Source organism: Canis lupus, chromosome X (genome assembly GCF_003254725.2).
Source record: "Canis lupus dingo isolate Sandy chromosome X, ASM325472v2, whole genome shotgun sequence".
Classification (NCBI taxonomy): domain Eukaryota; kingdom Metazoa; phylum Chordata; class Mammalia; order Carnivora; family Canidae; genus Canis; species Canis lupus.
The window spans coordinates 53,874,753-53,900,375 of record NC_064281.1 but is presented as its reverse complement, the minus strand read 5'-3'; the positions used below and the strand labels follow the sequence as shown (position 1 = coordinate 53,900,375).

The 25,623-nt window shown below is 45.8% G+C and overlaps 1 protein-coding gene across 1 annotated transcript in view; it reads right to left on the bottom strand.

Annotated features, from left to right (window-relative positions):
* Positions 1–4,449: 4,449 nt before the first annotated feature.
* The window catches only part of NALF2 (NALCN channel auxiliary factor 2), a 29,288-nt gene continuing 8,114 nt past the window's right edge, over positions 4,450–25,623 (bottom strand). The window contains exons 2-3 of the mRNA XM_025466085.3: positions 7,759–7,930; positions 4,450–7,372 (exon numbers count right to left, since the gene is read on the bottom strand). Of these exons, the coding sequence (XP_025321870.1) occupies positions 6,987–7,372; positions 7,759–7,930 (558 nt within the window). The 3' untranslated portion in view covers positions 4,450–6,986. The remainder of the gene's footprint in view (positions 7,373–7,758; positions 7,931–25,623) is intronic.

Genomic DNA, 25,623 nt, shown 5'->3' with positions numbered 1-25,623 from the left:
CTGAGTGATGGTTGCATTCCCACCCTACCCCCTAAGCAGTTTGTCTAATAGGTGCTCACTGGTTAGTGACTAGATCTGTGACCTTCCACAGAGAATGTGACAACAGAGAGTGGCACTGAGACAGAAACTTGGGCCTGGGGCGGCAGTTCTGGGTCTTTTTTGTTGTTACTTGTTTGTTTGTTTTTTTAAAAAGACTATTTATTTATTCATGAGACACACACAGAGGGTGGCAGAGACATAGGCAGAGGGAGAAGCAGGATCCCTGCAAGGATCCTGATGTGACACTCGATTCCAGGACCCCAGGATCACAACCTGAGCAGAGGGCAGACGCTCAACCACTGAGCCACCCATGTCCCTCTAGTTACTTTGACATACTTCTCCCTTTTCCCTTCTGTGTCCTCCAGCGTCTTCTAAAAATGTTTTGAGGGAAGGAAAGCCAGAATTATAAATCCCTCCTCTGTGTTAGGAACAGCACTCAATGATTTCACACATATTACTTCACTTAATTTGTTTAATCTTTATAACATCTAATCCCATTCCTTCGTTTTAGAGATAAGCAGATTGAAAACTCAAGAAAGGAAAGGGACTTCATGAAAGGCCAAGTTGTCATAGCACAAAATACTCATGACTTTAAGTCCTACATAAATTCCTTCCCCCACTTCACATGCCCATTGTTTATCTGTACCCAGTATGTTAAGGTCTTTTCAGCCTCTTGTTACTTGTTAGCATTACACAGATGCAAAGGAATTTCAGAGTGAAACTGCAAGTTTTGAAGAAGATTCAGGGTTTCAAGAAGTCAATGAAAATGATGTCAAAGACCATCACCAATGTCATATGAAGTCCTCGATACATGGTGATTTGGCAGAGGTAGAACAGTTACCACTGGCAGAAGAGAAAATTGACCTGGGTAATAACAGGATCAAGGCTTCAAAGCAAACGATTCAACTCTCAAAAAATTATAAGAGGTTCTTGGGATAATTGAAGATGCTCTCTAATTTTGGAAAAACAAAACAAAGCTGTTTATGATGATGTGGCAAGAGGCACTATTGTATTCCCATGCACTTTGGTCAGGAAATTATGTTATCTCCCCCATGCTTGAGTCATTCTTTGTTCATTCTAAGAATTAGCACAGATTTGCACTTATTTACACACTTCAAAAAATCAAAAGTATTGTCCACGTCTTCCATTTTATTTCTCCAGATAAAGTCCCAGTCAAACCCTTTTCCCCTTTGCCCCCACTCTACTGTGAAGTGTTGGTTTCTACTTCAAGTGGGTTAATTGTAAGTGGCCTCTTTCTAACACCACTTATTCTCAAATGACAAGGAACTTCATGGAGCCTCAGCCTCCTCCTCTTCATCTCGAGATCGAGATCACTAAGCCTGGCTACACATGCACATTCAAACCTCTTGTGGAGTTGCTTAAACAATACTGAAGACTAAATCTGAATCTCTGCTGGGGGAAGGGAGAGCAATAGCTTTCCAGGTGATTCTGTTGAACTACTGCCCCCACGCTTCCTTGCATATACTGAAGCCGGAAGAGACTGAGGCTATCTGGAGTCTGCCTGAGAAGGGAGAGCACCAGGGTGTGGGCTCAGGGGGCAGCTACAGGGCAAGATCCAGGAGTCAAATAGCAAAATGGGGCTGGTAGGGCTACAGATATACCTTGTTTGATTGTACTTCACTTTATCACATTTTACAGAGACCGCAGGGTGGTTTTGTTTTAACAGAAGGCGTGTGGCAACCCTGCATGGAACAAGTCTATTTGCACCATTTTTGAAACAGCATCTGATCACTTCCTATCTCTAGGTGACATTTTCTTAATTCTCACAAGATTTTGAACTTTTTCATCATTACTGTATTTGTTATGGTTATGATCTGTGATCAGTAATTACAACTCCCAGAAAGCTCAGAGGATGGTTAGCAGTATTTTTTTTTAGCAATAAAGCATTTTTAATTAAGGTATGTCGATTTTTTTAGATGTAATGCTACTGTACACTTAATAGACTACAGCCTAGTGAAAACATAACTTTGCTATGTACTGGGAAACCAAAAAATTCATTTGACTCACATTATTGTACTAGTCTGGAACTGAAAAACACAATCTGTCTGAAGTATGCCTGTACTTCCTTGGCATGGCCATAGCAACTTTTACTCCCTCAGCACTGTGGGGGTGTAGCCTCCTTTAGTCCCTCACCTTTCATCCCTATGTCCAATGCCAAGAGAGCCTGGCTCTCCTCATTGGCATGTGGTGAGAGAAAAACTCATATGTTATAGTAAGCGTATCATGGTTGCCGAACACAGAACATCATGTTATCTTGTAGATAGATCATGTGTGGATCTTTTACTGCTGTAGTCCCAGCACTGGGGACAGTGCCTGACACAGTCATGGCTTGATAGGTATGTTTCTATTTATTTACTTATTTATTTGAAAGCGAGAGCACGAGTGGGGGAGGGGAGGCAGAGGGAGAAGGAGAAGCAGACCCCTCACTGAGCAGGGAGCCTGATGCAGGGCTGAATCCCAGGACCCCAGGATCGCGACCTGAGCCAAAGACAGACACTTAACCAACTGAGCTCACCCAGGCGCCCCAGTAAGTATGTTTCAGTGAATGAATGACTATGTTGAATAGAGGCAGGATGTAATAAGTACCATGATTAAGGTGCAATGTGTGCAAAGTGTTCTAGAAGTACAGATCATTCTTGGCTTGGGAGAGGGAGACTGTGGAAGTCTTCATAGCAGAGGTAGCATTTGAGCTGGACTGTGAAAACTAGATGAGGCAGTGATAGGTGGAGGTGGAGAGAAGGCATTCCAACAGAAGAAACAAGGTGAGCCAAGGGTGGGAGATGAGAAGGCAAGTGAACAGCCAACAGGGAAATGTGGCTGGGACTTGAGTGTGGGATAGCCTCTGGTGGAATATCAGACTGGTGGGATAGGATCAGAATAAATACATGAGCCTTGAAAGTCATGTTCAGAAGTTTACTCTTGGTTGTACAATGTGGAACCAGCTGATATTTGGATCACAAGTGTGATCTGTTCACTTGAAGATTAGATGTGTACTCTACAGCAGCAGTTATTTCATGAAATATTTCTGGAGTGCCTCCTAAGTGCCTCAGCACCCCATGCTGGGGAAGAGTGGATTGGAGTTGGAGCGATCCAACAGGAGATGAGTTGATAGGCCATTGCAGTAGTCCAGGCAAGAGCTACTGCAGGCTTCTAAGTGGTGGAGTGGGAGCAGGGTGGAAAGGAAGGGAAGGAGTTGACACGTGACAGAAGTAGAATTGATAAAACTTGGTGACCATTTTAAGTGGAGGTAAGGGAGCGCCTGGGTGGCTCAGTCGATTAAGCCTCCGACTCTTGGTTTCAGCTCAGGTAGTGATCTCAGGATCGTGGGATCGAGCCTCGTGTAGGGCTCTGCACTCAGTGTGGAGTCTGCTTGTCCCTCTCCCTCTGCTCCTCCCTGCCACTCTCTCTCTCAAATAAATAAATAAATAAATAAATAAATAAATAAATAAATAAATAAATCTTTAGGTGGAGGTGAAGGAAAAAGAAAAATAATGACAATCATAATGATCAACATTTGTGCAGCTCCTTCTGTGCCAGCTGTTGTGCAAAGTGCCTTAGGTATGCCATGTAATTCACACAATAACCCTTTTGACAGATGAGGTCAACATGGCTCCAAGAAGTCAAGGAACTTGTGCAAAGCCTTACAAGTGGGAGAGGGTGGTGCTAGATTTTGTACTCACACACTGGCTCCAGGGACCATGCCCTTAACCTCCACGCTATGCTGCTTTGGGACGGTGTTGGGGGAACTTGTGTTTTCTTGGCAAAGGAATTCAGGAGACACCGGATTCCCTCCTAACACATGTCCTCCCCTTCCCTTGTTTATGGGAAAAGGTGGTGGTGGTGGAGGGCCCTGTCGTCACCCTTGCAGCAGTTCTTCCCTGGGTGCTTTTCACTTCAGTGCTCAGTACGTGGGCTTAGTGAAGCCGTGAGGAGCCAAAGGCTGCAACAGATGTGGAAAATTGGTAATCTAGTCTTTAGAGGTTTGTTTTCTGCAGACTTGAGCCAACATTTAGAAATGAGAGGGCTTCACGTAGAAAAGGCGTGAGCTCTGGCATCACTGGGCCCACATTCCCACAAGACCACCCTGAGCTTGAGGTGCCCCCTGCACTTGTCACCACGCACGGCCTTGGAGTCTGAGTTTCCCCTCAGCCTGGTCCACCTCACTCACTCACAGTTCTGTGTGTGATCTCTGCAGAAGGTTGATTTTGTGATTCCTTGTCTCAATGGCCTACTACAGAGCTTCTTTTTCTTTTCTGAGCTTTGAGCCCATAAGGAGCCCGCGGGGCACAGGGTCAGCATCCTCCGGTCCCGCGCCTTCTGCAAGCCCTAGGCTTCTTTCTCTCGCAGCACTTGACTCCACAGAACAAAGCCACGAAAGGAGGGTTATCATCAAGTCTTACCATTTATTTCTTTATGGGGTTAAACGAGAGCAGAGAGACCTCTGCCCCACAATGCAACAAAACAGAAAGCAGTACACATACATAGACTCTCACCGAAACACAGAGGCAGGGGAAGGGGGACAACTGAATCATAGCCAGGTGAGGAGGGAAGGGACAGGGGACTACTCGGAATCCAGGTTGGAGACTCAGTCGTAGGAACTAGTGCAAGAAAGTTCTACTCATGAAGCACAGTGTAGAAAATGGCATAAGAAAGCTGCCCAGCTCTGCTACCTGTGACAGAGGGCAGGGGCAGCTGGAAGGGTGGCGGAAGATCTGGGAGGTGAGGTGGACAGGGATAGTCAAATGACTTCGAGGTGGAGTGAGGTGCCCCTTTCCCCTGCCACTGGGCAAGGCCCTGGGCTGGTCTGAGCCAGGGGTCTCCTGGGCACTTGGTGAGGGGGAAGAGAGGATGGGAGTCTCCAAGGGTCCATTCTTTGGGGTCCTAAGGCCCCCCTTTACTTCCCAGTCCCTTTTTGCCTCCTGAGGATGCAGGAGTTAGAAGGCAGGACCTAGGATCTCTCACATCTACAGAAGCATCTCTGGAAAGGAGCCAGCACCTCTTCCCCTCCCCAGCTGAAAAGAGCACTCTAGGGATAGGGCATGTGGCTAGGCCGGAAGTGCTGTGGGCAGGGCACAGGGGTCGGGGGCAGGAAACAGGCTGTGACAAATGAGAAAACTGGCAGGGAAGGACTCCCCAGTCTCGTAGAGCCTATTTGGGACCCAGCAGAGGTCCTCGGATGATTCCCTTTTTCCTTAGGGAGGTCTCCCATCTCTCCCCTGCCAACCACTTCCAGCTATCCCCTCCCCATCCCCTTCTTCGGATGCAGCTCCAGGCCCAGCCCTGTCCTTACTGGCATCACAGCCTAGGACATGGGCCCTTCTGGCACCAAAAGCCCCTTGGCCTGTCCCAGGAACACAGTTCTGGCTCCCTTTCTTGTCCACTCGTATCGGTTTTTAGATGTCCCAGGCAATGTGGCCTCCCACTGCCAGGAGATCAGCACAAGGCTGACAGCCCCCGAGGGGGCTCTCAATGCCTCTTTTCTTGTCTAGCCCTCTAGCCTGCCTAAGCAATTCAAGTGTCTCAGCCAAGAGACAACAGCACATCATCTTTATTCAGTGGGTCCACTTGCCTGTCTCTGGACCTTCACCAGTAAGGGGCAGGAGTGGCTGGATCAGGGGACCCGCTACAGGGTGAGGAAGAGTCTGGTTGTTCCACAATTCAGATAGTAACCCACGGGGTCTGGGATGGGAAGGGATGAATACTCTTTGGTAGGCTGGGGATGGGGACAGGGTGGGGACGGGGGAGGCTCATCTCTGGAAAGCCCTGGGGCAGTGCCACCAGGTTCTCCTTCATGGAGGCCTGGGCTAGGACAGAATGAGGGTGTATGGGGACCCAGGCCAGGCCTGACCCACTTGGGCTTAAGTCCCTCCTCCCCATGGAGATCAGGAATGGAAACATCTTTGGCCTCAAGGCCAAGATCTCCAGGGCAAGAGTGGCCCTTGGGAGTATGTGCACCTTCTGTAAGATAATGGCCCTTCAGACAGTGGCAGTCTGACCATGTGCTATCAGCCTTCTGTTTCAAGGCCCAACACCCAAGTTCCTGTGCTCTTTCCCCACAGGACTCTTTATGCCACCCTTTCTGATTTGAAGAGCTGTCCTGGAGCCTGTGTCAACATTGATCATCCATCTTCCCCAAGCCAGGTGACTATAGACCATTCAGCTATCTCTCTAGGCCCTTTGACTGCATCTCACCCCTCCTCTCCTCCTCCCACCTCCCCTTCTCTCTCCCCTCCCTATCTCCACTCTCTCTCATCACTCATCCTGTACCCCATGACTACCCCTCATGGCCTAGGGTGGTGGGGCAAAGCATCACTGGGGCCTCAACCTAGCCATGACTATGTGCACCTCATCTCCCAGCTTGGTGCTTCCCTGTGGCGGCCCCACATGGGGCAAGGTGCGCAGGAGTGGGAGGAGGGCCGCTGCACTGTCTGCCAATGCCTGTAGGGGTATGGGCAGGAGGGAATTAAGGATCCTGGCAACAAAAGGAATGCGGAGGGGGGAAAGAGCATCTCCTCTCTGTGCCCTCCAACATTCCCTGCAGGGCCAAGGCCCAGTGAGCAGCCTCCTTCCCTAGGGTCAGGACCCTCAGCAGGAGTGGGTACTTCCAGCCCCCACTCCACCGCTTTTTTTTTTTTTTTTTTTTTTTTTTTTTTTGCTAAGCCCCATAGATAGGGACCTGAGGGGGGGCATCTGCTGCTCCTGCCTTTTTCTCCCGGATGAGTTTTGCAGCTCCCTGGGGCCCTCTGGCCGTTCTGTTGGAGCTGCTTCTGGGGTAGGGGTAGGTTGGGGGTGATGTGTGGCCCCCCATTTCCCCCAGCCCCCCACCTGACCCTATACCTCCCATGGGAGGAGCCCCTCCCCCTCCCCCTGGGGGGGGCTGGAGCTGATGTCTGTGTGTGGTGGAGGTCTGCCCTCCCTCCCTGCTGTCACTCTTCCCGAGTCAAGCCCTCATCTAGGGCCGGCAGTGCTTCCAGCCCCAGTCCTCCACCACCCTGGCTGCTGGAGAAGGACACCATGGTATGGAGGAGCATGAGAACAAGGACATAGAGCCGGATCCTGCTGGGGCTGAGGCGGGAGCCCCCAGAGACCGGCAGCAGGGAGGGCTTGTGGCTGATGTGGCCTGGGGGGTCATGGCGGGGGTGGTAGTGGTGGTACTGTTGGTGGTAGTGGTGGAAATAAGAGTGGTGGAATTGCTGGTGGTGGGTTTTGGGGGCCTCAGTCTCCTTGAACTTCTTCTTCTCCGACTCACAGGAGACCCACTGTACATCACAGCACTTGGTTTCCGGCCGCTTTGGCAAAGTGTCCAGCAACCCTGCCAATAGATAAGGAAGGTGTGGTGGGGTGCTAAGGGGACAGAAGGCTTTCCTAGAGAGATTTTCAAACCTGGGACTGCTCTGGTAGCCTTGCCCAAGACTCCTTTCCCCCTGTCCCTTAGCACCTTCCCTTTCTGGATACTTCTCTTCCAGGGATCCCAGACGGTTTCTCTGGGATGACTCCTTGGCCAGGGCATGTTGTGGATAGAGATGGCCCCTGTGCTCCTTGGCCCTATCCCAATCCAGGGACCTCGCTGCTAACTCTTCAAGGCACCAACCTTCTTCCAATCTGACTTCCGTGTTTTCCTCCCTGCTCCCACACTCCAAGCTGGTGCCTGCCCTGGGCCCCCCACCACCTCCCTCCTCACCAGTGCTCTGCCTTTACCTGTACAGATAAAGCCAGGAAGCCCTCCGTACACCATTTCCTCATTGTCAGGGAGTATAAAGGGGCACCGGGTCTGCACCTCCAGGCAGTATTGCTTGCAGGGCACCCAGCGCTGGCATTCCTGCTGGGTCACGCTGAAGTATTCTGAGCACAGCCAGGCCTTGTAGACAGCCTGTGGGGAGAGGAAACAGCATCAGCCCAGGCACCAGCCCCGTCCTCTCTCAAAGGAAAGGAAGGAAGGAGGGGTGTACTTGCCCTACCCACCCAATGCCAGGATCTGGGGGGTGGGGGAGGAGAAGGGTTTGAGTGGAGACCACTACATCCTACTCTAAAATCGCCTATCTCAGAGCCAAAAGTCCCAAGACCCCTAATTTGCAGTCATCCATGACTTAGAATTTTTTCATTGGTAAAATCGCAAAATTACTCCTATGTCAGAGCTGGAAGGAGTCTTACCAAGCATCCCACCCAACCCTGCTATTTTAAGTTGATCCAAGGAGGTATCTGACTTGTCTGAAGTTACTTATAATGAGGTAAATTTCAGTTCTGTTCAATTCCTGAAACGTTTCCTTCGCTGATGGTGTCAAGTTTCTGAATTCAAGAAAGAGATGGAAATAATAATCCTTGCTCTACTTCATTAGGGTGTTATGTGGATCAAATAATATGACACATACAAAAATGTTTTGTAAACTCTGAAGTGCAATACAAATGTGAGGGGTTAGTTTTAATAAAAACAAGAATCTGCCTTACCAGGCACCACATGTGTTTTCAAGCTCTCCTTAATCCTTGCTCTGTCCTGTTGGCTTCAGCCTTGGTGTGGAGCAGATACCACGTTTCATTTGGAAACTCTGCTTTGCAGTTTCACTATACAGTATACTTCCTGTTTCTCATCTAGACCACTCTTACCAGGCACTGCGTACTAGCTAAGTTTTCCTGCTCTATACTCTTTGACTGTCATCAAGCCCAGAGTTTCTCCACAGTGACACTACTGACATTTTGGGTCACGAAATTCTGTAAATTTTTTAGAAATTAAGTAATTAATTAAATTGAAGTAGAATTGACATGCAATGTTACATTAGTTTCAGGTGTACACCATAGTGATTCAACAACTCTCTGCTATACTCCCCACAAGCATAGCTACCATCTGTCACCATTTGACACTATTATAATATCATTGGTTTTAATCCCTGGGCTGTGCCTTTTACTCCTGTGACTTACTCATCCCATGACTGGAAGCCTGTATCTCACAGTCCCCTTCACTCATTTTGCCCTTCTGCCCATCACCTCCCCTTCTGGCAACCTGTATTTCTAGGTCTGATTCTGCTTTTTGTTTCTTATTCATTTGTTTTGTTTTTTATTCCACATATAAGTGAAATCATATGTGTTTGTCTTTCTTAGTGTGACTTATTTCCCTTAGCATAATACCCTCTAGGTCCATCCATGTTGTCTCAGATGGCACAATCCCATTCTTTTTATGACTTTTATTTTCATTCTTTTACATTCCATTATGCAAACACACACACACACACACACACACACACACACACACACATCTTCTTTATCCATTTACCTATCAATAGACACTTGGAAAAAAATAGACACTTGGGTGGGAATCCCTGGGTGGCTCAGCAGTTTAGTGCCTGCCTTTGGCCCAGAGCGTGATCCTGGAATCCCGGGATTGAGTCCCACGTCGGGCTCCTGGCATGGAGCCTGCTTCTCCCTCTGCCTGTGTCTCTGCCTCTCTCTTTCTCTCTGTGTCTATCATGAATAAATAAATAAATAAATCTATAAAAAAATAAAAATCTTAAAAAAATAGACACTTGGGTTGTTTCCATATCTTGGCTATTGTAAATAATGCTGCAATAAACATAGTGATGTATATATCTTTTTGAATTAGTGTTTTTATTTTCTTTGGGTTAATACCCATGGATTAGATACTCCTTTGTAGTGGGAACTGCATTATAGGATATTGAGTGGCATTTATTGACTCTACCTAGTAGTAGCCAGTCATATCCCCCTCCCATTTTTTGCAACAACCAAAAATTGTCTCTGCCCATTGTCAAATTTCCCTGAGGGGTGAAAATCAACCCCCATTGAGAACCACTGATCTAGCCCTTTGCTACTGGAAGTGTGGACCTGGACCAGCAGCATCACCATCACCTGGGAGCTTGTGAGAAGTGCAGAATTCCAGGCCGGGCCCCAGACCTGCCATGTCAGCATATGCATTTTAACAGGATGTCCGAGTAACTCTCAAGTATGGGGTCAGCTCTGCCCACACCCTTCTCATATCTTCAGGGGCACCTTCTCATAGTTTCTTGTCCTAGCAAAGGTTCTTAAATTTCAGTGGGCCTCAGAATCCCCCGGAAAATTTGCTAAATAGGCAGATGACACCCTTCAATCCAGCTGCAAGAGGACTGAGGTGGGCTTAGGTATCTGCATTTTGAACAAGGGTCCTGGTCATTGTGCTGCTGGAAGCCTTTTAATCACACTGTGAGCAACATGGTTAGAGCTTCTTACGCTGATTTTAAACATTTACAGTAAAATACAAATAATTTCACTGTGGGCATGAATGTTTACAGTGTATCCCCACAACAGCCTTTCCAGCAAGGGGTGGTGATGGGTGGTGGTGGTGGGTGGTAGAGGGTTGTAGTGTAAATCAACCCCCTGAGGAACAAAGTGTTGCTTGGTGCTTTGATCTCTCACTGGCATCTCACATCTAATGTGCTCTAAGTCATAAAATGAAGTTCATTTTTTTTTACCCCAAATCTGCCCTTGCTCCCAACTTTCAACCATTTCAATGAAGTGCCATGGCCAACTACCCAGGTATTCGAGCCAGAAACCTAAGTATCAGCCTTTATTCCTCTTTCCATGCATCCCCACATGCAGTCCCTTAGTGAGGCATGCCAATTCTTACTCCCAATTCCACAACTTTGTGCAGGCCAATGTCACCTGTATAAAAGTCTCCTGTTTGGCCTCCCTGCCTCCTATACTCTTCATCTTTCCAATCCACTGTTTACACAGGAGTAAGAGTGATCAGGAAACACCACCAGATCATATTACTCCCTTGCTTCAAACCCTTGAAACACATTTAGAATAAAACCCAAACTTTTTACCACAGACTTCAAGCCCCTGCATAACTTGACTCCCATCTGTCTCTCCAAACTCATTTCCTATCTCTCCCTTCAAGCTCATCATGTTCCACATGCACACACATAGGTTTTCTTTCTTTTCCTTGAAGGTACTCTACTTATTCCTACCATAGGACCTTGGCTCATACTGTTCTCTTGGCCTGGAATGCTCTCCTCCCTGCCTTTTTGCATGGCTAGGTCTTTCTCAACTTTCAGGCCTCAGTTCAAATGTCAACCTGACCCCTCTAGTTAGAGAATGCCTTCTCATTATTCCCTCTTTTTCTTAACTGTTTCTTCACAATTAGGACTTTGTCTGCATCCTTGTTTTGTTTTTCTCAGTCAACCTCACTAAAATGTGCGATGCATGAGCGCAGACGTGGGTTTGTCTTATTGACCATTATGTATGCAGCACAAATACATAAAAAATGTCTGTTGATTGAATGGAGAGTACAAGTAAATGAGGAAATGTCCCTACTCTCAGATAAATTCCAGTTTCATAGGTAGATGCATCTAATTTGAATCCCTGGCATATGATCTATCCTGTAGGAGAGGTAAACTACTGGCCATTGAAGGGTAGCAAATAGAATAGCTTGGAAAGATTTCAGTGAGAAGGTAATAGTTGAGCTTGAACTCAAAGTAGGATTTTAGATGGGTAGAGATGAGACTAAAGGACATCATTCTAGGCTGAGGTGACAGCTTATGTGGAAGTATGGAAGCAAGTAAAATTCATGGTGCGCTAAAAGTATAGTTTTGTATGAATGGAGGGGGAAGGGTAACAATCCCCTGTGGATGGACATTTAAGTTATTTCCAAGTTTTCACTATTATAAACAATGCTTTGGTGAATATCTTCACACATGTCTCTTGCACACCTGTGTTAAATGTATTTATACAAACTCCCAAAAGTGAAATTACTAGGATAAAAGGTATATGCAAAGGAATGAGAAGGGAATGAAAGGAGGGTGTAAAAGATTAAGTGAAAATAAGAGGCAGGGTAAGAGAGAGGTGGATGGGTAAGAAGGGGGCTAAGGTATAGAAGAGAGTGGGGGAAGGGGATAAAAGGTAGGAATATGTGAGAAAGAGTAGGGAGTTGGAGGGTAAGAAATGGTGATGATGGGAGTAGACCCGGGAGAAAGAGCAGAAGAATAACAGATGGAGGGTAAGGGAGGCAAAGGTATGCAGTGAGGGTGAGTGATGAAGAGTAAGGAAGAGCAAAGGGATAAGAGGGTGGGGACATAAGAGGGAGTAAAGGGGGGGCTGTGAAGAGGAGGGGTAAGAAAGAGGAAGTCACAAAGATGAGGGTAAGAGTGATCAGGGGAATAAAAGTGGGTGAGGAAGATAGGGATATAAGAAAACAGGGGTAAGAAGATGGATAAGAGAGCAGAAGGAGGGTAGAAGAAAGAAAGAAAAGCAAATCCCTAGAGCTAAGGGGCCCTCCATCTTTTGGAACCCAGAGGGCCAAGGTGAGGCTCTGTCCACAGCCATTGCCCTGATTTCGGCAGTTCCTGCCTGGAACCAGGGTCCTCCTCGATCTTCACTCTCACACAAGGGTGTGGAATCGCTTCTTCCACTGACTGAGTTCAGAGGTCCCTGTAGGATTCTCCCTGTTTTGTTTTTTAAGATTTTATTTACTTATGAGAGAGAGGCACAGAGACACAATCAGGGAGCCTGATGCGGGACTTGATCCCAGGACTCTAGGATCATGCCCTGGGCTGAAGGCAGGCGCTAAACCACCCAGGGATCCCCTCTTCTAGTCTCAAGAAAAGGCCCAATTGGAAGTTGCAGCCCTCTTCCCAGGCAACTGATTGGCCTAATAACAGGCCAATAATGCTCCCTATGACAGCTGGGCACTCACCTGTATGCTCTGGGAGAGAGGGAGGGAGAAAGGGAAGGAGAAAAGGAGGCAGGGGGTGGGTGGACTGACAGTGGGAGTGTGGCCTTTCTCCTTAATTAGAAGACCCTCCCTCAAGCCCCATACCCCTAGCCTGGGTCACCATCACAAGTGGGTGAGCAGATTGCCTGAGGAGGACACCAGGCCTGTGGGTGGTTAGGCAGGAACAGGCAAGGAGCTAGTGAGGTGAATGGAGGAAGAACCAAAAGGGGCTGAGAGGTAATTCAATTTCTTGGCCTTACAAAGGGCCAGCTGAGGCCACTGCTGGCCGTCCTACTTCAGAGATGGCCTGGGATCCTTCTCAAGTGAACAGTCTGGCTCTCAGGACTACCATCTGGGCAGCAAGCCCGCCTTAGTCTCTGCAGCCCTTTCCCCTTACCGGGTTTAAGTATCTTGCCCTGACTTATCAGTGTGAGGACTGAGCCAGAGGGCACCAGGTTGTTCGGGCAGTTAAAAGGGGCAGCCTGAATACTTATCATCCATAAGGATAGGGAAGAGCCAAGAGAGCCAGGGTTAGGGAAGCTGTGGGGTTTGCTGGAGGTGAGGCACATAGGGAAAAGGAAGAAAGGTCTCAGAACTAGACAGCTGTCAGTTGGGAGACCCTTGGAGATCTCTTACTCTAGTCTTTCAACTTTGGCTGCATATTAGAATCACTCAGAGAAGATGCCTGGGTGGCTCAGTGGTTGAGCATCTGCCTTCGGCTCAGGTCGTGATCCCAGGGTCCTGGGATGGAGTCCCGCATCGGGCACCTGCTTCTCCCTCTGCCTATGTCTTTGCCCCGCTCTCTCTCTCTCTCTCTCTCTCTCTCTCTGTCTCTCATGAATAAATAAATAAAATCTTAAAAAAAAGAATCACTCTGAGAGTCTTTAAAAAAATGCACTCCAGACCAATGAAGTCAGATTCCTTGTGGGTGGTACCTACACATAAGAGTTTTTCAGAACACCCTAGATAACTTTAATGTGCAGAGAACTATCAGGTTAGCCCCTCTACTTGTAGTTTATAGATGAGGAAACGGAGGCCCAAAAAAGGGCGAATGACTTATCTATAGTCCCATAAAATAATGGCAGAAGGAGAAACTTGAAACCCGGTTTCTTGGCTCCGACTCCAGGGTTCTTCTTACTGGACAATCCTACCAATGACTGCAAATTCCACACTCAGGGGCAGGGCACACAAGGGCATGGGCGGGGAGGATGGCTGAGAACCACGGTGGCTCTGGGCTTTCGGGCTCTTCAAACTTCATCCCTGGCAGACAAGGCTTCTTCATCATGTGCTTGCTCTTTAAGCTTAACCAGCCTGGACCCTTGAGGTAGTAGCAGAAGATGGGTGGGGTTGGAAGACTTGACCTGGAAGTGCCCTCCTCTTCCTACAGAATCCCCTTTCCCAGCTTAGGTCACTGCTGGGCTCAGCTGCTGCAGCCAAGTTGCTATGGGAACTGGGAAGGGAAGGAAGCAGGGAGTAACTAGAGGGAACACCAATTAACTCAAAAAGGAAGCTGGGAAGGTTATCCCCCTATCTCCTCCCAACTAGGCTGCTAAGCCACTCTTGAAATGGGAATGGGAAAGATGAGGCTCTGCAGCTGTTGGTTGAGGGAGAACCAGGAGAACTTAGAAAGCCTTACCTTCCTGCTTCCTGATTTGCAGCCCTGGTCAGGGCATCCTCATCCCTATGCTCCTTTGGAAAGAAGTGTCTGACTTCTCCTGGCCCCCAGGATGCTGTGTGAACCCACACAAATGAGTATGTACACACACGGCCCAAAGCCAAGACTCAGGGCCAGAGGGTTTAGAGGAGGCCATCCTGGACTCCTTGGTTTAAGAGCTGGAAAACCATCCAGGAAGGAGAGCTTCTGTTCTTGCCAACCAGAAAGCCCACACTTTCCTTCTTGGATTCCAACTTGCTAACATCCCGAGGGCCTATTTCCCCATCCAATCCTCCCTACAGACCTTCTCTTTATGGCTGCTTGTTTTCTTAATGTACTCCTGAGACCCTTGGCCAGGAACTGCGGCTGCAGAGCCTGTGGAGGCAGAGCAACAATCTGGGCTGAACTTGGGGATGGAACTCATTACTGTCCATAGTACACAAGTAACCACCCTGCCCCCATATTTTACTGAGGCATAAAGAAAGGGATTAGTTTAGCCAAAGTCAGAGGCTTGCAAGAAATCAACTACAAAGCCAGGTTCAAAACAGGTACTTTGACGACTAACCCCATGCTTCTTTGCACCACATCCATCAGCACACCTCGAATTTTGTGAGGTACCTCCTCGGGCAGAGCCATGTGCTCCTATTCCTAATTCTGGGCTTTCAAGGAATTGGATCAGAACAGGGTAAGGTCAAAGTTAGTCTCCAATTCAGGGGAAGATCAGGGACAGAACTCTAGAGACAGCTGTAGTTCATTGAGATTGGCAGAGTCAGGCTGCGATTAGAGGCATTACCGGGCAAATCCAGGTGGATGATATGGCTTTACTTAAGTGGCTATAAAAATAAGCAACAGCTTTCCTGCTTCAGAGAATGAGCAGTCGTGGGTCAAAGTGGCCTGGCCTGGCCTGGAGGAAAGGCAGGGAAGATGGGTGGAGAGGTGGGTAAGAACGTAAAGCCAGTGAAGTTCCACAGGGACCTCATACCTCCAAACTTCCCAGGCCATTTGCTCAAAGGCCAATGGCTGGGTGGGCCTGCTTTGGCCAGGGGCAGTCTGGTCAGTGGAAAAGCGGTGTTCCTAATGCAGGGGTAGCTCTTAAGGAATCTAGATGATCCATATCAATCAGATGAGCAGAGGAGGAAGGTTTATGACCATTCCAGAATGGAAGGGACTGTGCATCATCACTCCACTTTCCTTACTGCTATTGGGATTTCCACTCCAACATCACTGCTGAGCACTATTGTCACAGGGCATTTACTCTTTCCTACAGCAGCCCATATCTTCAGACAACTTTAACAGTTATAGAAGTTCTTCCTTCTTTTGAGCTGAGATAATGTCTCTCTGTGGCTTTACTCATAGCTCCTACTAGCTCTACAGTCAGCTTCCTGTCCCAACGGATAGTCCTGCAGTTATTTATAAACTCCCTGAGTGGGGTCTTCCCATTCATTTGTTCATGCAGTGATCACTTTCTGAACATCTTATGAGTATCTGGCACTGTGATGAGGGGCTACATATGATAAAGATGAGATTGCTATCTTCAAGAAAAAGGAGAGACAACTATGTGAATCAAACATTATAAGTCACTGTGATAAAAAGTATGTACTTGGTACAGTGGTAGCAGAGAGGGAGGACTGATCAACTGTGTTTTGAAGGCTGAGAACCGGAAAACATCTCCATGTGGAAGAGGCTTGAGCTGGGGCTTGGACAAAACTAGTAGAACCTCACTAGGTGGACTAGGGCAGGAATAAATATACTTTAAGCAAAAGAATCAATAGGTATAATGGCCAGGAGGTATGAAATAGTGCTGGGTTCAGACACCATAGGTAATTTAGCATAGTTAGAGGCTGCAAAAAGGGGTGTAATGGGAGGTAAGGCTTCAGAGAAAAGCCATGCCCATATTATGGTATGCTGTGGATACTGAGGAGAAGGTGGACTTCATCTTATAGGCAATTGAATGCCTTTAATGAATTTTAAATAACTGCTTTTTTAAAAGATCACTTACCACTTCTGTGGCTAACTTCTCAGGCTATGTCTGAAAGTGTGGATGATGGAGTATAGGAATCAAGACTGGAGGTAGGACGACTAGTCAGAAAACTATTGCAATGATCTGGAGTGAGAGATGATGGGGACCTCAACTAAGGCAGTAGCAGCACAATTAAGAAATGGAGAGAAGGGGTGTATATGAGAAGAGATGTCAAGAAGGTAGAATCAACAGGATAACTTATGGAGATTAGGGAATGAGGGAGAGGGCGGGGTCCAGGATGATTATCAGGTTTCTGGCTTAGATGGCAAGATGAATAGTAGTTTCATTCATTAAGGAAGGGAAATCAGGAGGAGGAGTAGATTTGGGGGTGAAGGAGATGAATTCCATTTTTGACCATATTGACTTTGAAGTCCATGTGGGCCAGCTAGGTAGAAATGTCAAGTAGGCAGTTGGACATAATGCTCTGAGCTCAGAAGGAATGTCTAGGCCAGAGATAAATCACCAAGGGATAAGGGGTTAATCATTAGAAACATGGTAGGACTATAATTTACACTACTATATGGAGTTAGGCATGACCAAATGACTTACTTTGGCCAATGAAATGTGAATTGAAGTGGCATGGGTCACTTTTGGGGACAAGCGTTAAGGGTTGGTATATGATTTGGCACATTCTTTTCCCTCTACTGCTGACTGTGGAAGCAGTGTTGAAATGGACCCTCTGTTAGCCTGGGTCTCTTGGTGATGATCATGCACAGATGCTCCTTGCTGACCTGTTTTGGACATGTATTGTGAGCAAGAAATAACTGTTAAGCTTCAGATTATTAGGAGCTGTGTATTACCACAGCATAACTTAGCTCACCCTGACTGATAAAGCAAGAATGGAAGTCAAAGTGGTTGATATTGCCTAGGGAGAGCAAGCACAAAGAGAAAAGGATCAACAGTAGATCCTTGGAAAACACTACATTGAAGAGAAAGGTGGAGGAAGGGAATCTGATGAAGATGGAGGAGTGGTGTAAAAGATTGGAGGAGAACAGAAAAGAGTAGCATTCTGTAAATTAGAGGGAGAGTTTCCAAGAAGAAGGAATGGTCAGCAAATGAGGACTTAGACAGAAACATGCTGGCAGTCTCATCATGGTGAGAATGATTTCAGTAGAGCAATGGGGGCAGAAACCAGACTGTAGCTAATTTATTTTTTTATTTTTTTATTTTGTAGCCAATTTAAAAGCAAATGTGAAGGAAGAAAAATGGAGATAGCTATGTGTAGACTACTCTTCTAAGGAGCCATACATTCCCAGGTTTTTATTTTATATATTTTTTAATTTTTTTTTAATTTAAAGATCTTATTTATTTGTTCATGAGAGACAGAGAGAGAGAGAGGTAGGCAGAGACATAGGCAGAGGGAGAAGCAGGCTCCACGCAGGGAGCCCGACGTGGGACTCGATCCGGGGACCATGGGATCACGCCCTGAGCCGAAGGCAGATGCCCAACCGCTGAGCCACCCAGGTGTCCCATTCCCGGGTTTTTAAATTATTATTATTTCATAGGATGTGATTTCCAGTTCTCTCTTCTATCCTGGTTGTTATATTCAGATGAGTGCCTACTTTTCTGTGTCCCTTGCAAATGAACCCAATTCTCAAATAGAGTTTATCAACACAGTCAAATAGAAGTATCAGCCCTCCTGACTTGGAAGCTCTGTTTCTGTTAATGCAGTCTAAGACCACATTTGCTCTCCTGGGGGTTGTGTTGTGTTCTTCTGGCAATTCAGTGGAGAGAGATGGAAAGAGATAGGTCTGCCTGGAGTGTGGGATCAAAGACACAGCCTGATCAAAGTCCTTGCAAGGAGCCCACGGCTTCTGGTAGGACATCTGTAAAAAATCAGTCCTTGAGGCTGTAGACTCCCTGACGACAGGGACTGTATCTTACTTATCTGTGCATTGCCCTTAGTGTTTCACATGGAACTAGGTATACAGAAAAGGTGCTTGCTAAGTGCTTGAAATCTGAGCACTTGAAAATGAAGCCTCCAACAACTAGCCCAGACTGGAGTAAGGTGGAGAACTGCAAGAAAAGGTAGAAGTAATGAATTATGTAATGTTAATGTGTTTGCATAAATTTTACAGCTCTGATGGGGAAATGGGAGGCATATTAGCAAAAAGTCATATAAAACTGGGATCCCTGGATGGCGCAGCGGTTTGGCGCCTGCCTTTGGCCCAGGGCGCGATCCTGGAGACCTGGTCCCAGGTCGGGCTCCTGGTGCATGGAGCCTGCTTCTCCCTCTGCCTGTGTCTCTGCCTCTCTCTCTCTCTCTCTCTGTGACTATCATAAATAAATAAAAATAAAAAAAGTCATATAAAACTAAGCAAAAAAGAGGCAAATATTAACTCCAGGAAAACAAGTTGACCAAGGAAGGAAATGTAATCCAGTGTTCTACATGACTCAGCTGTGAACAATATTTATAGTCCTAATAATGTAAAAATGGAATATTGTCAATATCAGAAATTGTGATATGTCAATATTGGATGTAGGAAGGGAGGGGAAATATGTGTGCACATACAGTGCTGCTGGTAATAAGAGAGTTAAATCCTCCTCTAATAAAATAAAGTCAATAGATATTTAAAACAAAAAAAAATCAAGAAACAGTAGTATTGGCATGCCAGTTTGAAATGTGGGGGTAAATATCAGAAGAAACAATATTTAATTCTGAAAAGTGAGGCTCAGGGGTTGAACAAAAAGCTTCTGTTTTAATTATAAGCTTTGAGATCTATATCATTTAAAAGACATTAAATTACATATATATAATTCACACATGTATACACACACACTGATATTTAAAACAGAAAAGTCAAGAAATAGCAGTATTGGCATACCATTAGAAATGTGGAGATAAATATCAGAAGAAAAAGGTAAGAGAATTTCAAGTGTTTAACTCTGAAGAGTGAGTATACATATGTAGCTTATACAGGATTCTTAAAATTACGGACATATAATACTTTGATAAAATGAAAATGAAACAAAAAGATAAACTTACCTGCATCCATGAACCTCAAAAAACAAAACAAAATGTTTAAGATTTAATCTGACCAACCTCACCCAGACTCAGCCCCAAAACTCCAGGCCCTGCACTGTGCAGTTCTGGATCATCTACTCCACCACCACTGCCTAGGCCATGGGATTGGGCCAGGTCTGTTTAACAGGCCAACAGAATGAAAGAGTGGTTCTTTTTTTTTTTAAGATTTTATTTTTTTATTCATAGACACAGAGAGAGAGGGGCAGAGACACAGACAGAGGGAGAAGCAGGCTCCATGCAGGGAGCCCGATGTGGGACTCGATCCCGGGTCTCCAGGATCACACCCCAGGCTGCAGGCGGCGCCAAACCGCTGTGCCACCGGGGCTGCCCTGAAAGAGTGGTTCTGTAGCCAAAGAGAGGAACTAATATGTGAGGACAGGAGCTGTGGGGGCTTCTGTGTCCAATGGTTGTGCAGGCCACCACAGGAATGTTGCCAGCGCCAATAGTGACAGCATAGCTTCCTTTGAGCTGCACACAGATATGTGCACCATAAAATCCCAGTGCCCTCTCCCAGACACAGCTGTCTGCCACACATTGCTAGCCCTGGGCCAAGGCCCAGAAAGCAGTCTCTAGCCTTCCTCAGGGATTATTGTGAAACCAGCTCCCTGACCCTACCTCACCTCCTTCCCCAAATGTAGTACCTTGATAGACAGATGAGAGACCGGGGAGAAGAGAGACCTGATAAAAGGATCTGTCAGCTGTGCTTGGTCTCTAGGGATGAGGTGAATCAAGGGTTTGGAGTCCTTCCATCTCTGCTTCTTTCTTCCCCCACCTAAGCTATGTCTTTGTGCCCTCCCTTACTAGAATCTCTCCAGTTGCCTTCTGGCTTCCAATCTCCCACTCCCACACCAGACACTTCACCTCCTGCTCCCAAACTACCTTTTCCTTCTCCTAAGCAGTCCATCCCAGTGTTGTCAATCTCGATTGGGTATTAAACAGTCATTTGGATTAAACACATCTAATTAAGGTGAGAATAATACTAGCTGCCATTTATTAAGTGCTTGCTATAGGCCAGGCTCTGTTCTAAGCAACTGACATTTATTAACTCATTGAATCCTCACAACTAGCCCCCCAAGGTGGAGACATATTTGTGGGTGAAGACAGGAAGGATCAGAGAGTTTAAATAACTTGCCCAAGGCCACACAGCCAGTAATAATAATGGCGGCTACCATTTCCTGAACATTTTCCATCTCACGGGTACTGCAGTTTTAAGAGGTTAGCAGGCTGTATGTCATTTAAGCATCACAATGGCCCTATTTCTTTCTTTTTCTTTTTTTCTTAAGATTTTACTTATTTATTCATGAGAGACACACAGAGAGAGAGAGGTAGACTCCATGTAGGGAGCCTGATGTGGGACTCGATCCCAGGACTCTAGGATCACATCCTGAACCGAGGGTAGGAGCTCAACCGCTGAGCCACCCAGGTGTCCCACAATGGCCCTATTTCTTAATTTCAAATGTGAAAAAAGTGAGGTTCCAAGGGAGTGAAAGAATATGCTCAAGATCTCAACAACTATTTTACAGAGGAGACAGATTTCAAAGCCAAATTCACCTGGACTTCAGTGCCCTAGCTCTTTGATGCCGTATCTCTGTTTCACTATTACCACTGAAGGAATTAGCTCATTACTCAAACAAATCTTTTTGATGGAATTTCAGGTCAAGTTGGGGAGAGATTTCTAGGACTGGATGGGAGAGTGATTTTCTACAATCAGTGTATTCAGCCCATCTTTTATCGGAGTAAGGTTTTCTTTGTAAGGGAATGTGAAGGGAAGAACATTTTGGGGCTAGGTAGGGGTTACACGTGAGCATTTCCATTCTCCCGTCAAAGTACTCCCTTCTCACTTTTCTCGAAACACATACAAACACACACCCTGGGAGATGGAGATGTTGGAAAGAGACAACTACTGCTTTGTTTCACCACCAGCTTCCTACCCAGAGACGAAGGTCCACTATTTATGCTTTAATCTTCAGCAGCTGGTAAAGGGAGTGCAGCTGTCTCCTTGTAGAAAGGTTTTCTTGCCTTTGGACACTAGCTCTCCTGATCCAGGTCCTATCATTTAGGGGCTTCTGGAAATGCCTTGCCCAGGAAGACTCCAGTGCATGAATCCATTCCTTCAGAAAGGTCTCAGGGCACTCTGCCTAATGGCTCCTACCCAGCATGCCCCAGAAATGTTTTGCATTGCAAAGCCTTCGCTTGAGGCAGATGGAGAGTTAGCTAAAGCAGGGTTCCGATTCTGGCCGTGCCAGTGGCTAGCTTTGTGAATGTGGACAAGTCATCAGTAAGGAGGCAGGGGACTCGGCCACTAATTTGCGAGGTGACTATGAGCAAAGTACTTTCCCTCTCTAGGCGTCAATATGGAGCCAAGAAGATGGTCCGGAGGGACGCAGCCGGTGTGCGGAGAAGACAGGGTCAAACATCTTTAAACTTAGTCCTGTGGTCAAGTCCCAGGTCTGCTCTTAGCAGTTATGAGACCTCAAGCAAGTGACTTAAATTTCCTGATCTACATTTTTCTCACCTGCACAATGGAGACAATAAAGGCACCTATCCCTACCTTTCTATAAATTATGTCTGTAAAGCAACTAGCACAAAGTTTTACCAGTGGTTTAATTGCACTGGCACAGATGAGGCAGTACCACTGCCTCCTGGATTTGACCTGGATTCAAATCCCAGCTCCAACTCTTACTAGCTGAATGACCTTGAGCTACTTAACCTCTCTGAACCTGTCTTCTCCTATGAAAAATGGGGATAAATATTTTTGCACTTTACAAGGCACATGTAAGAATGAAGGTCTGAGACAGTTCTTTGCTTTTCCATTCCTTCCTTTCAGCTCTAAGATGGAAATAACAAATGAGAAAAATAGCTGCCACAAATGTGATCATAAAAAGGTTAAAATCATTAATAATACATAAAAAGTACATAAAAATCAATAAAAAACCACAAGACACAAATGGACAATTCACAAAACGGGCAATAGAAATGGCCTTATAAACAAGTAAAACAAATTTTTGACCTAAGGAATGCCAAGTAAAAGCCAATGCTATAACATTCTTCAACCCCAAATTAGTAAAGCACTAAAAATATGATACTCAGTACTGGAAAAGGGTGGTAAATTAGTCCCACGCTTTTGGTGAAGGTATACACTAGAATAATCCTTCTGGAAAGAAATGTGGCAAGAAAGAAATTTGTATGTCGAGAGCCTTGAAAAGGTTAATACTCTTTGACTCTGTGAGAGGAGTCCCAAATGTTCATTCTGCAGAATTAATGTTTATGTTCCCATTTGTATGCAAAACAAAGGAAAGAAAAAGTCATTGTGTGTGTAAATGTTTATGTAAGCTCAGAGAGAGGGGCAGGAAGGATACGCACCAAATTGTTACCATCAGTGACCTCAGGGCAGTGGCACTGGCACTGGAAGGATTATTAATGTTTTCTTTGTACACCCCTATATTGTTAGATTTGGTACAATGAGCATGCTTTATTTTGTGATTTAAGAAACTCAGCAAAGTAGAGAAATAAGAAAAAAATGATTGAGATAGCATTTATTAAAAAAAGGAGTCAGAGATCTGACAAAGCTTTATGGACAAAGGTTCATAACAGCATTAATTATAATAGAAATTGGAAGTAAAGTAAATATCTCACAAAAGGGACTACTTAAATCACACTATATTCATGCGCTAGAATATTGTACACTCATCAAGACTGATGTTTTTGAATATTTAATTACATAGAAAGATACTCAGTATAACTTTAACAATAATCGAAAAAGAGCAGGGTAAAAAGAACTGTATGATTTCAACTATGTAAAAATAGTTCTATCTATTAGGATGGCTATTATCGAAACATGGAAAATAATAAGTGTGGGGAAGGATGTGGAGAAATTAAGAATCCTTGTGCATGGCTGATAAGAATGCAGAATGGTACAGCCACTGTGGAAAATAGGGTGGGGGTTCCTCAAAAAGTTTTTTTTTTCCTCAAAAAGTTAAACGTAGAAATACCATGTGATTCAGCAAGTTCACATCTAGGTATGTACCTCAAATGACTGAAAGCAAGGATTTGAGCTGATACTTGGATACTGATGTCCGTAATGACATTATTCACAATAGACGAAAGGTGAAAGGAAATGAAATCATATGTGCACATAAAAGCTTGTCCACAGCAGCGTTATTCATAATTGCTAAAAGGTGGGAATTACCTAAGTGTCCATAGAGATGAATGGATAAACAAAATATGGCATATCCAGACAATAAAATATTACTCGACCATAAAAAGGAATGAAGTACTGATATAGGCTACAACATGGATGGACCTTGAAAACATGTTAAATGTTTTTAACACAACAAAATGTAATGACACAAAAGGATAAGTAGTGTATGATTCCACATATATGAGGTTCCTAGACTAGACAAATTCATAGAGAGAGAATGTAGGATAAAGGTTACCAGGGGCTGGGGGAGGGAGGAATGCAGTGTTATTGTTTAATCAGTACAGAGTTTCTGCTTGGGAGAATAAAATAGTTCTAGAAATGGATGGTGTTGATGACTATACAACATTGCAAGGGTACTTCATTCCACTGAACTATACACTGAAAAGTGGTTAAAATGGTAAATTTTATGTTACGCAGATTTTACTATAATGAAAAAGCCCAAAAGATCTATGTAGGGGCACCAGGGTGGCTCAGTCAGTTAAGTGAGCCGACTCTTGATTTCGGCTCAGGTCGTGGTCTCAGGGGTCCTGGGATGGAGCTCTGAGTCAGAGTCGGGCTCCTCTCTCAGTGGGGTGTCTGCTTGGGGATTCTCTCTCCCTCTGCCCCTTCCCCCCATTCCCTCTCACTCTCTCTCAGAAATAAACAAAATCTTTTAAAAAATAAAATCTTAGGCAGCTCTGGTGGCTCAGCGGTTTAGCGCCGCCTTCAGCCCCAGGGTGTGATCTTGGAGACCCGGGATCGAGTCCCACCGCGGGCTCCCTGTATGGAGCCTGCTTCTCCCTCTGCCTGTGTCTGTGCCTCTCAATCTTTCTCTGTGTCTCTCATGAATAAATAAATAAGTAAAATCTTTAAAAAAATAAAATCTTAAAAAAATATATATTCCACAAAAAGACATATTATGAGGAAATACACTATACATTAAGAGGGTCTCTGGGACCTTTTACCTGTTATGCTTCTGTTTTCCATAATTTCTCAAAGACCTTTTTTTAGGTAATTGGAAAAAAAAGGTATTTTCAAAAGATTTTGAGTCTACAGTTCTGGAGGACTGACTGGGCTGGAAGTTCTCATTGAGTTGAACACTAAAGCAGATATGTTCACCTTTCCCAGATGTGTCAGGTAACCAGGCTATCTGCTGGAAGCCAAATAAAATGATAGGAAACAATGGTAATGCCCATCACCACGCCATGTCCCTTGGTAGGCAGGTGGAACTTGGTGAGCTGGCACTTCCTTCTACCCCCCAAGAAAAGCCTAGCCATCGCAGGCCAGGGCTCAACAAAAGAGTGGCATGGGAAGTGGGTGTCCAAAGCTCAGGGCAGGGGTCAGCAGGCTCTGGGCTAACAAGGTCTCACTGTTTCCACTACCAGCTCCACTGCACGAGGCCTGCCTAGGAAGGACCTCCTCCCCTCCTGCACCAGTTGGTCCTTCAAGAATAAGAATAGTTACCTTCCTTCCAGGCAAGGGGCGCCTGGCTCCTCCCACCTCCTGTGCAGAGCCTGCAGAAAAAGGAGGCAGCAAACACTTCCCTTCCTGGTAGCCATCCCCTGTCACTCTCCCAAAAGGATACTGGAATTGTTACTGAGTTTCAAGGATAAGAGATTGGGAGTGCTGAACAAAGAGGATGCTGGTGGGTCCCTACTTTGCACCTGAACTACCCCAGGAGGCCCTAAGCTGCCAGGAGGCCTTGCTTGACCCCCTCTGAGGTCAGCGTGGCTTTGCAGCCCAGTCTCTCAATAGCCAGCTGGGCATTGCTTCTGAGAGCTGGAGGAGATCATTAATATATTCTTTATACATGTATGCTCTGGGGAAAGAACAGACAGACCTGATTTTGTATCCCAGTCTCTCTACCTTTTGGCTCTGTGGAATGGGTGGGTCACTTCCCCTCACTGAGCCTCAGTTATAGTCATTTGCAAAGTGAAGATAACGCAGTAACTGCCTGCTGGCATGATTGCATTTAAATGAGTTTATGGAC